At 42.8% G+C, this 15,393-nt stretch overlaps 1 protein-coding gene across 1 annotated transcript in view; it reads left to right on the top strand.

Moving 5' to 3' along the window:
• The first annotated feature begins 9,425 nt into the window (after positions 1-9,425).
• Positions 9,426-15,393, top strand: part of PPP4R3A (protein phosphatase 4 regulatory subunit 3A) — a 42,531-nt gene continuing 36,563 nt past the window's right edge. The window contains exon 1 of the mRNA XM_080596263.1: positions 9,426-10,492. Within this exon, the coding sequence (XP_080452389.1) occupies positions 10,351-10,492 (142 nt within the window). The 5' untranslated portion in view covers positions 9,426-10,350. The remainder of the gene's footprint in view (positions 10,493-15,393) is intronic.

Here is a 15,393-nt window from a genome sequence, read left to right as displayed (position 1 = left end):
AATGTAGGAAAAGTTTCACTGGTTTACTCATAGCTTCTTCTGTGAAGTCTTGTATCCAGAATTCAGTGAAGAAACTGAGCTAGAATCAGTTTTTATGGCCCTTCCACAGATTTCTGGACTTTATAGAAAGTGTGCTAACAAGTCACCTTAAGCTGAATGCAGCTGTACCCTGGCTGAGAAAATGTCTTCATTTGCAGTTTTCTCTGTTTTTTTTTTAATTCTTTCTTGTGAAACTTCACTGTATATACTTGTACAATCTCTCACAGTCGGCAGCTTGCTCTGCTCATCCTCTAGCATTGTATTAGAGACAGGATTCCAAACAATCCCGAATACCTCTGCCAGTGGTAAATGTAATCTGTCACCTAACGGGAGATGGAGCTCAGTGCCTTCCAGGAAGCAGCTAGGGGAAGTGTTTTTTAAAAAATAATAATAAAAACCCTATTTCCTTATCTGTCTGTGAATCTCAAAAGCTATATTATGTTCATCTAATACATCTGGAGAAAAGAAAAAAAAAAGTATTTTAAGTGATTTCTTTTTCCTAATTTTACAGGCATCAATGAAACATCAGGCACTTTAAATACAAGACTCTACTTAGCTAAAATGCTCCAGCCTACTGTATATAATCCAGAATTTATGCATCTATGCATGTAACTTTTATCATTTCAAATCAGAATAACTATTATGAACAGAAATAGGTATAAACCACACTTCTAGAACAAAATACCATTGACCTTTGAGGCTGTTTCATTTCAAAGTATCAGCTATTCCTGAACTTTCCCATTGTCAACTATCTGATGAATTTCACGTATCAAAAATAGACTATGTCTTTCATAGTGTCATTGTGTTATTATAATTGAGTTTTATTTAAAAATAATAATCATAGCATTTCAAATGAAAAACAAATGGCTTACATCAAAAGCCTTACTTGTCCAAGTCCAGCTTGAACTCTTCTGTTGAACAGTATCCTGATTGCATATTTGGCCATTTGCAGAATCAGTTTTCCTTGAATAATGCATTGTAACTTTCTAAACATGGGAAGCTGACGCCATTTGGTTCAAATTCAAACCATCTAGATTGCACCTGCCAGTTAGACAAAGGTCTGGAAGGAACTCCTGCAGCTCTGCTCTCATCCATAGGGCCTGTCGTTGTTCTTGATGTGGTTTTACATATGCCCGGTGTGCATCTCTAATGGGAGACCATCTGCACAGGCATTGCACGGTAACTTCCACTCAGTCTCCGGCCCTCTGACTACCTGTAGAGAAGTGTCCACTAAAAGGTGCTGCTGGACTGTGACCCTTGTAATCCCACAGAGATTTCCATGCAGGAAGCCTTTATCAACATAGATTATTTGTTAAGATGTTGTTCATTGATAGAACACAGCCACAAAGTGCTTTATAAAGGTCATTATCAATATCTTTGTTTTTTAGTTGGAAAATTATAATATGCAAAGATCCAAACTGGAGGGTTTGTGACTTCATGATCTGATTTTTTTATTTTTTTTGGGGGGGTGTTCTTTGAGGACCCAGGAGTTGGACTCGATGATCCTTATGGGTCAGATGTTCTATGATTCTATGATGATTCTATGTTTTATCTAAATATAATAATAATAATAATAATAAAAAAAGATGTAGGTAGAGCCCTTAGCCCAAAATATTTGTAGTCAGGGAAAACACAAAAAGGTAGATTAAGGAACTCAAAACATGTATAATTCTAGCTCAGCTTTATATTACAAAACAACATGTTGCCATAACACAATTGATACCTACTATGTAAAAATATTTTGATGTTTCATCACAGAAATTGTTTACCTGTGATGACCATCCAGACTGCAACCTCGCTATTTTGTTCTGAAATATTGAAGCAGGTCAAAATTTCTGCTCAGCTCCCAGATTTTTTTTTCCAAAACAAAAGACCATGTTCCTCTACCTCTGTGAGAACAATTTAAATTTGTATTAGAAATAAATTCAAAGCTTTGAAACTTTGATATAGAATTTTAGTAGTAACTGAATAACAGATATTTCAAATGTTTTCTGTTTCAGATTTATGTTGATAGTGCTCTGGTCCTTTGGGGGCAATATTTTATTAGTGTACCAGAAGTTGTATCAACAGGGATCATTAACTTTGCAGCATTCCTGAGACAATTTTACAGTGAAAACATATATAACAAAGAAATACAAATTCAGTAGCAACAACAAATTATCATCCTTACAAACTTCAAATACTGCAACCTAGTTGGAGAAGCTGTGCTTTCAAATTAAGTACAAGAAGATACCCAAAAGAGAAATTATTTCTTTCCCTGCGTGTATATTGAACCTCTTACAGATGCTTTATGATATTTTAAAACCAGTTCCTGATTTGTTAATGATATATTACTAATCTTCTGAGGGTTTTATGTACGTAACTTTTCCATTACTACTGAGTTATTATTTTCAAGTTGTTTTTGAAATCTCCAGTAGGCATGTGCTTAGAAGATTTTTTATGTAGAAGATTTCAAAAAATGTAAAGAATTCTCTTCTCACCTTAACTGTTTCTAGTCAGTACTAAACACAAGGTAGTAAATAGCTGGGACTGACATATAGTCTTACAGATTTTCTTATGATTATTATCTCAGCTTCAGTCACCAACTTAAACTATAAAATCTCGTAAGTAAATCCTGCCTGAATATTGTAGTTTCTAAAATAGTGGTAAGCTGTAGTGATGATTAATGAAATGGTGTGCACTTCTAATTACACTGGTTACATCCACGCTGTCTTTAGTAGCAATGTCCAAGCACACAACTGAATTCCTAGTCCTATTGGCACGTATCAGGCAGCCACCCTACAGAGGCCTAGGGCCCTGCAGCCTGTATAACTGCATTCACACTACACTTCAACAGTCACACACTGGGGTACAAAAGCTGCCATAGCCCCTTTGCGTCTCGCTGCTACAGACCTCACTAGCATGCACACCATTCCCAACCTCCTTCCTGCTGCCCAGCGGCTGGTAATCCCCACATGCCAGTAATGCCTTTGCCCCTTAGTCACAGAAAGTCTCGGACTAAGAGTTCTGCTTTGAGGCTCCCCGTACCTTCTGCAAAGAGCCTGACAGTAGGTGGGTACGTTGGGCTCATATGTTTGATTTCAGCATCCACGTCACCTTGCAGCAGAGCATTCCGTCACTTCCTCCAGTGAGGTATGAAGACCTCCTTTTGCTTGCTTTGAACATGCTTGTTTTGCTTGCTTTAACATTCCTCTTTTGACCAGCTAGACTTCTTGCTCTTCAGGTCTTGTATTGGAGAAGACATTAAACACCTGACCCTTGCCTTTCTTCATGCCTTTCAAGAAGTTACAGAAGTCTACCACTTCCTAACTCTGGCATGACGAGAAAGGAACCAACGTGTACAGAAAATCAGGGGACTATGCTGGGAATGTGCAGTCAGGAGAACTCCAGTGTGACTACTGAGGCATGCCAAAACAATTTGGGTTGTTATTTCTAGGTTACAATATAAGCAAAAGTTCAATTTTTGCATTTTGTCTAATTAACTCCACTTTTAGCTAGAGCAGAGGTGCAATGCGAAGGCAGTGTGCATTTCCTGCCCTAAATGCCAGTCTCTGTTACCGCAGAGCTCATCCACAGACAACAGAGCCTGGGTGTCAGGTTCTCACCCCAGCTTGGTAGCTTCATATGCAAAATGGAAGATGCTAGAGCAGACTTAGATGATGGGTAAAGCAACCTTCCTGGTAACTGAATGTGCTCCCAGTCTGCCTGCTGTTCACATTACCCTGTTGCAACTTCTACAAGAATCGTTCTTGCTCTGTGCAAGTCTTGAATTATTTGCATTTGAAGGCCATCATTGTCACGAACACTGATGTGACTCATAACTTTTTTTTAAAAAAAAAAAAAGCTCACATTTGAGTTGCCGTCAATATAATGGTTGATTCTAAAACGCCCCATTCAAAAAGCTCAACTCAATTTCCTCCTTTTTTTTCTGAACATTTTTTTTCACGTTTCTGACATTTTATTACTTTTATGTGCAGAAGTATGGTTAGCTCCACCAGATTTTGTCCAAGAAACTGAGCATGAATTTACACTGGTCAAGTCCAGTCATCTCAGATGACTATAGTAATTAAAGCATCAGCCTACTGAGACTCTATGTGTGTGTCTGGATGAGTATTGATCTGTACACATCCATGTGCCTTGGTCTCTCTCTGGCTCTGACCATATCCCTTCTCCGCTCCTTTCTCCCTTTTTGCTCCAAATCCACCTATGAATTTCTTAGGTACATAAACTAGAAAAAACTTTTACTGTTTCTGCTCCCATTCCAGGATGAGCCTAAGGTAATGAGGAAGTAATTTTAATAAGAGAGTATTGCATTAGTAATTTTTTTCAGGTAATTACGTAAATACATAATAGGAAAATGGGTCTAGATTTTTCTCTGCTGGATTTCTGTTGGACTTTCAAAGCTTCTTGGAAACAAATTTGTGACGTGGATCTCATATTTCTGCTTCTCTATACATCGTTTTCTCAAAAGACCACAACTGTTGAGCCTAAGAGAAGCCTATTGTAGACTGAGTTACAGATAAAGCACTGGAAATCTTGTACAAAAAAAAAAAAAAAAAAAAAAAAAAGAAGGACGGGGTGTGAGGGGGAGACACAGAATACGTGGGAGCCAAAGTTAGGATTAGGAAGTCTGCCATATGAAAAAGAAAAAAAATGAAAAGTGTGCCATAACAGCTTACTAATGAGATTTAGAAAAACAGCCAACAGGCACAAAAATAAACATAAAAATAGAACAATGCACTGCATAGGAACAGCTATCATAATTCAGATGTCTCAGAGTTCCCCTCTCTGAAAAAGGGGAATTTTCTCTATCAGATGAATAAATGACCCAGACATGCCCTCCGCATCCAACAGCTTCAGCAGTGCTTTGAAATTCTTCAGTCTTTGATGATGAGGCCTACATATTTAGATAAAGTGTAGCATTTCCAGAGAGGCATGCAGGAATTCAAAACAAATACAGCCTTCGCATGACTATGCAGTTGCAAAGAATTCTTAAAAGGAAGCTCTGCTTGCAAGAACCAGGGCCTTTCCAGCACTGTGAAAACTGAGATGTCAGTAGGGGTTGAAAGAGACGAGACAACATTTCTGTTGAGGGGATTCATATGCACATGATGTAGGAGGAAGAGTCACTTATTTAGTTGCTGACATACACAGGTTCGGGTTTGTGGTTCAGGCACAAAAACAGGGCTACTGCTTCTAGGGGATCTGCGACAGGATGTGAAAACTGAGCAGCGGCATCCGAGACATGATTCATACAGCGTGCTGCAAAACAGTGCGTACTGCAGGAATCAGAGATGTTGAAGTGAGCTAGTCCTGGATCTGCGAAGAAATAGTTATTGAGAGTGGTCCTTTCTATTCCTTCCCAGTTTCTTTCAAATCTTTTAACAGTGAGGACACTAGAATTACAGAACACGGCATTAAAGCTAGTGTTAGTCTTGATGTTATGTTCTTGCACAGCTTGCTAGCTTACAATATACTAGAAAAGTACTAGATCTTAGAGACATGGAGTGGTGTAAGTTCTTGTTGGGTTGCTTGTTCACTGTGCAGCCTAGCATCTTTCAGAGATGCCTTTATATTTGTAGCTGAAGGTGTGATCTTGTATTTGTACCTGAATAGTGCCATTTAGAAAGTGAAAATCAGAGCACAAACAAGATATGCCTAACTGACCATGGCTCGTCCATTAGCAAATCAATCAATACTGTTTCCAGCTCAGAGTTTTAAGGTAAAGTGTCACTGTTTTCCTTAAAAATGCAGTGATGATGGGGAGGTGCTTCATGAGCTCACAGATGTTTGTAAAGCTAGACAGGAGCAGCTGCCTGTAATGTTCCCAGCTGTCCCAAACTAAGCTATTCTTCATCAACTTCTCAGCTTCTCAGAGCCTTCAGTAGATGAGCTTGTTTCTGACCACACTGTCCTCTACAGTATTTACAACTCTTCCAGGCTCTGTGTCACAGTTTTTGTTCAAAGAGATTTTACGTTGACTTTCTAATCGTTGCTATAAACCCTAAATAACATCAGTTCTACTCTTGGTTTCTGCACAGCCATTTACAATAATCTCCACTGACCGGTAAGTCTTTTTGAGCCATGCCTGTCACCACACATCTGACCCATGCAGTGTGAGTTTTCTTGATTGAATAGTGTCAGCTTCCCAGAAAAATATCTGAGAACTATCCAAGTATATTATACCTGCACCATTACCCTCAAGAGCAACTTTGTAATTTAACAAGAAATAAAACAAATTTGACAAGTCCTTTTTCAATAAAGCCACATCAGCTGCTACTGTTATATTCCCGTCTCGTAATTACTTGTTACATCCTGTATCAGCATTTAGTGTCTGATTCATGTCAGATAAATCGATCCATTACTCGCTTGTCAGAGTTGAATACTTATAGTCAGTTTTCATGTCTTGCAGAATTTCTGCACTAATTAGAGCTTTATTAAAAATTAATATGGATTCATACTTCCTGAGATCCTATATGCAAACCCTTTTAGGACTCTCAAATTCAAGTTCTTTAGGACTCACATACTTTAAAATGTTTCTAAGAAAAGTTGTTCAGTGCCCTTCTTAGTAATGACAAGACAATGATCTTTGTATGATATAAATAATCACACATTTTTTCAAATATAGAATAAATTTATTATCTGAATCTATCTAGATATATTGGCCTACAATACTGTTAAGATTTAGAAAACTTGAGCTGCTCCTAAAACTGTCAACCAGGCTTGATGTTGTCATCCATTTTTCTACACTTTATAACTTGTAATGATTGCTGTCTTTTTTCTACTTGTTGTACATCTTTATTTCAAACTGCTGTGTTCAGTTCCCCACAAAGCTAGAAATGCATTTTGCTGAATCTCCCTTCTTTCTTGATGACAATATCCTGACTTAAATGACTCAACTTCTTCTTTACTCCCCCTGCTTTTATACAGTTTTTCTATGTAATTTGTCTTCTTGCTCAGTCATTCATTTTCTGCAGATTTTTGGGGAACAAGCCACAATGTATGCCTTGGGAACAAGACATAGTCAGTGTCTGTGTGTGTTTATCTAAATAGTCAGGCAAGCCTAACTTTCACACTAGTAATTGTTTTATCTTTACCAAAAGAAAGTCTGTTGTTACTTTCTCTAATAGGATTTTTTTCTGTGGGGTGGTGGTGTGAGAAAATCATTAGCTATGATTTTTAGGAACTCTAATAATGCTTTATTGCATAGCTTCAAGTTATATGTCTGACCTGAAGTTCCTCATAATAACAATGCAATTTTCATTGCCAAAATTACAAGCAGGTGTCGAAAGTCATCTTATTCTTCTTCAAGCCCTTGCTACTAAACCCCTCTTAGGCTTATTCCTTCGTATATTTATCCATATGCATTTACTTTTCTATAGATAGGAGAAGTTTAAAACTGTATTAAATCTTCCATTTCCTCATGTATTATTCAACTCCTGGTGAGCCAAGGCCCCTGCCAGGACAAGGTCTTGGAGCCTGGGAAGCCTGACCTTTCTGCTCAGTTACTGGCCTCTCACCATCCCCAAAGATATTTCCTTCTGGACACAATTCTTCAAACCTCTGGAACTGGAGAAGAGAAGGAATTGAGGTGTAACCTGACACACTTTTGCCTTATAAATCATGACCTTAAGAAAAACAATCCACAAGTCTTCTTCTTTTGCATCTGCTTTCCAGAATGGGAAGATGCCCTCAAAGCCTGGCCTTTCTTCTGGAATCACTGGGGTGGAAACATTTGGAGAAAATGTAACCCCTTGGCAAAAATAATGAGAGTTTGGTTAAAATCTGACAAGTGGGCACTACAGTTGAGCTATTATTCAGACTGGCATGAAAACAATACAAGGACAATTAAAAGAAGCTAAGCCCAAATTCTTCATAAAGCAAACTATGCAAACTGAAGTCTGATGAAACTTGTTTGTAATTTGCTGGAGAAAAACAACCAAACAAAAACAAAAGAGGAGAATCACAACCGCAGCAAACAGCAGTCTATGCTTAATCTGGTGGCCACCAGAGGGTACAATTTGTAAATTGTGTGTGAGTCCCACGGAGGTTTCTCAAAGCAAGGCCAGTGGTTTTGGATGTCCCAAGAACGGCCCCGAGGGTGCGCCTGGGGGGCTCTGGCACAGCCCCTGCCCAGGGGCACACACCTGGGGGGCGAGTGCCTTGCTGACAGCTTCCCTTCGCCAGGGCCCCCGACCCCAGCTCCCACACAGCAGGACCTTTCCAAAACAGTAACTGTGTCAGCCAACGGCACCATCCCCAGAACACCTGGACACAACCTGCCTCCAGCCACGCTGTGGGCCTCTGACCAATGTTCCTGAAGGTGTTTATATTCCCAACCAGCCCTTATCCTTAACCTAAAACCTAAAACCTTTTATGCCTAAAAGCAAACCCAAATGGCACAATGTCTGTGCACGTCAGGAAACGGGATGAATTCTTTGATGGAGCCAGGGGAATGGCAGGTGGAGGAAGGACGGCGGTGCTGACGGCAGGTTTCCTCACGGCACACAATTAGTTCTGGGGTGAGAGTTTGTAACCTGCTCTCGGCTCAAACCAGCCCCCCTACAACTCACTCTGGTAAGCAAACATCAACCAGTTTGGAAAATAAATCTGCCTCGTTAGTGGGTAAACTGCCGCGAGCTCCCATCCATCCAGCGCACCCAGACCACGCTCTGCAACGGGCTCTCTAATGCAGTGCTGTGTCTGTGGGGTCCGAAACGCGCTGGTGTTTGTGCATACTTCGGGTTGTGACGCATCCTTCCCGGGGAAATCTGTCAGACATATGCTCGAGTGCTGGCAGCAGCGGCAGGAGCAGAGGCTCGACAGCTTCTGTTTGTTATTGCAATTGTTAGAGCCTATCTCTGCCGGTGGAGGTCCAACAGCCGCCGAGTTAACTCCTGGCTCGCTCGGATGTGGGGGAGCCAGCGATGTCAGATAGGAAAAAAAAAAAAAAAGGAAAAAAAAGGAAAAAAAATTTTTAAAAAGGAAAAAATTGAAAAAATCGAAAAAATCGGGAATTAATAAAAGCTTTTTCAGGAGGCTGGCTCCGGGGGCGTTCAGCAGCACAAAGATGCCCCGACGTGAGGTCGTGACGGGACCAAGGCGGCAGGTAAGGGGACGACACCGAGGCGTCCCCTGCGGCGGGACCCGGGGCCGCGGGTTTTTCCACGCGTGCACACACACACACACACACACACACACACACAGGCGGCACCCACGGCTGGGCCAGGCCCACGCGTGTCGGGGCGCGATCCCGGCGGGGCGGTGCCGGGCGCGGTGCGGTGGGGCTGAGGGACACGCGTGGGGCTGTGGGGCTGTGAGACACGCGTGGGCCCCCCCCCGGCCGGGCGCGGAGCCGTTGGTGCCGCGGCCCCTTTAAGAGGCGGCGGGCGGCCCGTGCCGCCGCTGGCTGGGAGACCCCGCGCCTGCCGTGAGAGGTGAAAGCAAGATGGCGGCCGCGCCGTGACTGAGGCGGGGACGGAGGCGCTGGGAGCCGGGCTGGACGGGCCGCGCCGCGCCGCCACCGCTGCTCGTCCCCTCGGCGGGGCAGCGCCGAGCACCTCGCTGCCGGCCGGGCCGCCGGGAGCAGCCACGCCGCGGGGAGAGCGGAGGAGCCGGGACCGAGCCGCCGCCGCTGCAGCTGCACCGGGAGGAGGAGGAGGAGGAGGAAGAGGAGGAGGAGGAGGAGGAAGAAGAAGGAGAACATGGCGGCGGAGTCGGGCCGGGAGTGAAGCCGCCGCCCGCGCCGGGAGCCCATGGGGGAGCCGGGGCTGTGAGCGCGCCCGCCCGCTTCACCCCGCCGCCGGCCCGGCAGCGCCCGCAGGCCGCGGGCAGAGCCGCGCCGGGCAGGAGGGCGGCTCCGCGGCGCCCCGCGCTGACGGCCGGACCCACGGAGTGACCGGCAGGCGGGCGGCCAGCGAGGGGCTGCGGGCCTGGGCGGCCGCCGCACAATAGAGCCGAGCTCCGCGCCCAGCCGCCCCGCAACGCCCGGGCCTCCGGGCCTCCTCCGGGGCCCCCCCCTCGGCCGCCGCCTCCTGCCCGCCTTTTGTGCGGCCGTGCCCGGGCAGCTCCTCACTGCGCCTCGCCCCCCGCCAGCCCTGCGCCCGCCGGCCCCGCCGAGGATGAGGATCCCGTCGGAGCGCTGAAGGGGAGCGAGAGGAGCTCGCGTAGCGTGCCCGTGCCCGTGAGGGGCTCCTGCCGCCGCCGCCTTCCTGCCCGATCCCCTCGGCCCAGGGGGGCCCGGCCCCCCGGCAGCCTCCTGCGCCTCCAGCCCGTGCGAGCCTGAGGGGTGGCTGCGGTGCGGGCGGCAGGATGACTGACACCCGGCGGAGGGTGAAGGTGTACACGCTGAACGAGGACCGCCAGTGGGATGACCGAGGCACGGGGCATGTGTCCTCTTGCTACGTGGAGAGGCTGAAGGGCATGTCCCTGCTAGTCAGGGCGGAGAGTGATGGTAAGTGTGGGTCTGAAGGTAGGCTCTTCGCTCGTCCTACCCAGAAAGGGGATTGGGATTAGCTTTGTGCGTTTCTTGCCTTAATGTTTTGCTGTGTAATTCAGATGTAGTTCCTAAAGGTGAGTAGGCACCGGACATAGTTCATTCTCATTAGGCCGAGTGGAAGAAATGGAAGCTTGCTATCGAGTGCAGATGTAGTAGGCACTTGGTTCATAGTGAATGTGCAGTGTTTCATCCAGAATACAACCAGGTCTCGTATGGCATTGCACACCCAATGATCCAGCTCTAGATGCCCAGTGTACGCCTGTCTCAGAACTGGTTGTTGTGATGTATCTGTCTTTAGATGTTTCTGGAAATGAGCCCCTCATTAGAAAAGGTGCTCAAAACTTAGATCATAGTTTTTACAGTAAATTTGTAAAAGGTCAATGGATGGTTAATATCCATTCTTTTTCACTCACTTTTGCTCTCTGTCTCTCCTTTCCCCCCAGAAATAGGCAGGCCATGCTAACAGCTATCAACAGTTATCAAAGTGCAGTTGTAGTAGAAAAGACAATGGACCGAATGGCATTTTCAGATATTTTTTTTAAATGAAATACTATTTCTGAGTTCTTCAACAGTTCTAGGTCTCCTGTAAGTAAAATTAAAATGATGCATTATCAATTACCTTCACATTTTCTGACAAAATTTACTACAGGTTAAGTAGTAGTATCTACTCCTGTAGTTACATGTTTGGACTAGTCTTGTTTATTGGTTGAGTGAGTTTATGACTGCTGTGATCAGAGTAGATTTTAAATTGTATTTCTTGCAATATCTAACATACTATTTTGCTAGTAATGTTGTCAGTGTATGCCGTGGTGCTTCATTAAATGTGTAGGTACTGTATCTTATGAATTGTCCATCAAGTTATGGCTTGTGACTGTCAACAGACATCTTATTTTTCTTTCTTTGTCTTTTTTGTTGTAGAAACTAGGATGAAAAGCAACTTGAGAATCATTAATTCTCACTGTTTGAAAAAGTTCTGACAAACTACCGTAATCTCTACAGCAAACAGATCGTAAGCTGACACAGGGGAACCAAGCTTGCATCTAAGCAGGATTTTGATATTTGAGCTTCTGATTAAGCATGAATCTCAGGGTTTTTTAGTTTCTTAATTATACTTGAAAAACTTTAAATTGATACTTGATCTTATTTATTTCTTTCACGCTGAGGAAGCTGCCTTCTTAGTTTGGCCAGCTTTCCAGTGTAACAGAAAACATTCAAACTGGAAATGGATTTTGTTTAATTTGAACATGAATGAGCAAGGTAAAAAGAAAATTGCTACTTAACTTCTGGCTCATCTTACGTTACTGTGTATTTTGTTGTAGATACAGTCCTTGCTGTCCAGGCTGCTGCTATGCTGAGGAGCCTCTGTTAGCAAATGTTTAAAAACTGTCACGTGTTACACACTAATCATTTTCCAGATTTTTTTTTTTGTTCTTGGAAAAGAAAGCAAAAGAAATGCAGTTCACAGCCTTCTTGTGAAGAAATGGTCCATTCAAACTCAAATCCCTTTATTGGCTTTCAGTGGGATATGCGTGCCTAAGACCGAGTTGAACCTGGTTAGGGTGGCTGTTGCCAGCTTATTTGTTTTAAGTGAACATCTGTAAGATGAAAAATACAAGTTGGCATAAACGATCCCAAAGCAAGCATGAAGTCATTACTTTGTGTGGCACAGCTAAGGTACTCTCACCAGAGCAGAGTGTGCACACACTTCCTAATTGCACCTAGCGCACAGAAATACATCTAACAGGACGAACACTTCAGGCTTCTCTCAAATAACATACATACTCTTCAAGAGTAGTAAATAATGTACAGAGTTTAAGTTCTTAATTCAGTAGGCAGTATCAGTCCTGCCTGGGTAAATGCACACACTATTTTAATAGGCTAGGTTTTTTTTCTTAACTTGCTTGTTGTTTAAATGCCTCATAAAATGTGATTTATGTTTGTTTACTGTATCAGTTCTATCTGGATTAATTTTGAAAGCAAAGGCAGTCAGTGAGCAAACAGTTTGGGAGAAGGTGTTGCCAGAACCTAAAACACGTGGCTTTAGGTACTGTGCAATTTCTGTATTCCCTCACATGTTTTTTTTTTTTTTTCTAACTAAATGAAGTCGTGACTCTGGGTTTTGAGTTATCAAGAACATGCAAGTGCTAGGAACCTGACCCATATACCAGTTGCCTCCATGGTTCCATTTCGTTCTTGTATTGTCTCTGTCAGCTCCTCCTCTTTCCACAATGAAACTTCTTCCTTCCTCCTTTTATAAACCAGCTTTTCCTAGCGTTTGAACCGAGATTCATCCTGTGCACGTTGGCTCCTTCTCACTGACTTACTCCAGGAAGCTGGCTGAAAACCTTGGGATCCGACTGAAGTCGAGAGCTGCGTTTCCTGAGTGGGGGCTGTTAGCAGCAGTTCCCTCCCTGCCTTGGAAATGCCCTCTCCTGTTCAAGGGCCGGGTCAGTTCCTCCCAGAGCAGCGGCGCTGAGTGCCTTGGCCTTCCTGTGCAGGCCAGCACAGAGCGTGGCCTTTCTGTGGTGCAGCTGTGAGTTGCTGCAGCTCCATGGCTGCCTTACAAACCGTTGAGATTTTATGGCAGGGTCAGGGTGTTTAGATAAGAGAGCTGGAATCATTATGGCAAGTCCAAGGTAAGCTATCACACTGAACTGGAGCAATAAACAGACTGCACTCTTACTCAGTTCTTATCTACAGGGGTGTTTGCTGTTGTTGTTTTTAACACAGGCTTAAAAGAGAAGAATTTTGAGCAGATGAGTGACTTGTATTGCTGAGATGTCTTTAGTGCTCCCAGGCACTAAACATTGGGAGTCATCGCAGGCAATTTGGAGTGATCTGGTATCGTAGAGAAGCATTTTTAGCTGTTTTCAGATCAGATGGATTATGCTTTGAAAAGGAGGGACTTGCCTTTTTTTCCCCACTTAATATTTTTTTCTTTAGACCTTGAAAAGTTTCTATTAACGTGATGCCTAGCTGCAGTGTGTTCTACTTGTTGAAGTGCAGTACTACAATAGTGATTTAATCTTTTATTTACAAATGGTTAACTTCCATGTGAATTTCTGTGTAATCAGAAGCCCTGGATTTCCTATCAGTTTCTCACATGGTATTTTAGACTGCTGTGGCCTGTCTAGGTCTTAAAATGTCTTTGTGCTTCTAGATACTGCCTGGTTTCAGATCGCTTTTTGTTTTTGTTCTGAGCCCAGATGACTGAAGTGACCCTTAAAATGAATGTTTCTGTTCAGCTAACTTAGGATACTTCAAAGGCTTAAACTTCTAAGAGATACTTACCAGTGCTGTCACCAAGCTCTTTGACAAGGCAGAATGACCTCCCCTTCTGGAGGCCATGTTGCCCAGCCATCTTTTAGGTACTGTCTAGTTACTTTCCTTTTTCATAGACTCAAGGGCTTAAATTTTATTTATTATTACTAAGGAAAGCATCACAGAAGTTGCTAATATTTGGCTAGGAATGTCTTACACCTTTCCTGGCTGTTTCTTTTTTTTTCTTATCCTTTTTCTTATTAAATTTTTAAAAAGTGAAGGTAGTTCATATTAAGAAATAAACTTTGGTTCCTCCCTACCCACACCTGCAAGTGACATCTAGTAGAGAAGATACATAGTAGTGTTCATTCCTAGAAGGGTGATTTGAACAGTTACGAAATTAAATTGTAAAAGATCTCTTTTGAGATTCTTCAAGCTTTTAGGGAAGCATGTACTTTAGCTTAATGCACTCCAGTTGCCTTGTTTACGAATGAGATCTTGCTTCCATTTTAGATGAAACTGTTAATATCAGAAATCTTGTTTCTCTTCCTTCTTTCCCCCACCTCCAGTGTTTGGGTTTTGCCCTTCAGAAATGTGCTAGACTGAGTTGTCTGTTGAGAGTGCAGAGCCTGTTCTCGGACCTCTGTTTGACCTGTTTCCAAGGTTTCTGTGGACTGCTGTGTTGTGATTCAGCAGCAATAGAACTGATTACAGAAACCTGTGCTTCTTAAAAAAAAAAAAAAAACATTGAAAATTTCATTTAAACATAAGGAATTCTTATTTTTGGGGAAAATGAGTGACACTACCTCTTCTCCTTTTGAAGCTGGAGCCACATAAGTTTTGTGGGAGAAGAGCTGTATTTTTTTTTATTTTATTTTTTTTACCAGCAGGTCTCCTCCATATGCATATATGTAAACAATCCTGCAGATTTCTTGTTTAAGAGTACTGGACTGGGACATCTGATGTTCTCTAAATATCTTCTAAAATAGCGGTGTATATCTGTATGTAATCGCTGTTGAGCAAGCCTTTCCCTATGCACACATTCCTTTCGCATCACAGGGTGAGGGTGTTATACTAACAACAACAAAAAACAGCTCTGCTATATTGCATTATTGTGGCAAATAACAGAATTCTGCAAATCAATGTTTTCTCCTTTATGGGTGGTTTCACTTGTTACATTCTGGCACTAATATTTTGCAGTTACCTTTACAAATTTGTTCAAGGCTGCAATCTAGAAAATAGGTAGATCTGCATTTTTTTTAATATTACTTATATTTAAGTGAATTTTCAGGTAATAACTTAGTCATTGGGAAATGGAAATGAAGTTTTGTTGGTGTATTTTTATGAAGCAGACTGGGTAGTCTTAATATATTCTAGGGTAGTAGCAAGAGAAAAATACCTATATAGAAAGCAATTGTTTGTGACAAGTGAAAGAGTAAGCATCTTGATTGGTATTTAGAAATCAATACAGATATTGACTTTGAGAGGAGAGGAACTTTATTTGCGGTATATTAAATTTCTGTAACCTTTTTCTGAAGAACACGTTTGTGTTACAGGCATCTGTTCCTGTTGCCTGGTTCCCCAAAGCAAGTAAG

The sequence above is a fragment of the Anser brachyrhynchus genome (genome assembly GCF_964034855.1).
Source record: "Anser brachyrhynchus genome assembly, chromosome: 5".
Lineage (NCBI taxonomy): Eukaryota > Metazoa > Chordata > Aves > Anseriformes > Anatidae > Anser > Anser brachyrhynchus.
The sequence above is the reverse complement of the archived record's forward strand: the minus strand, read 5'-3'. Positions and strand labels throughout refer to the sequence as shown.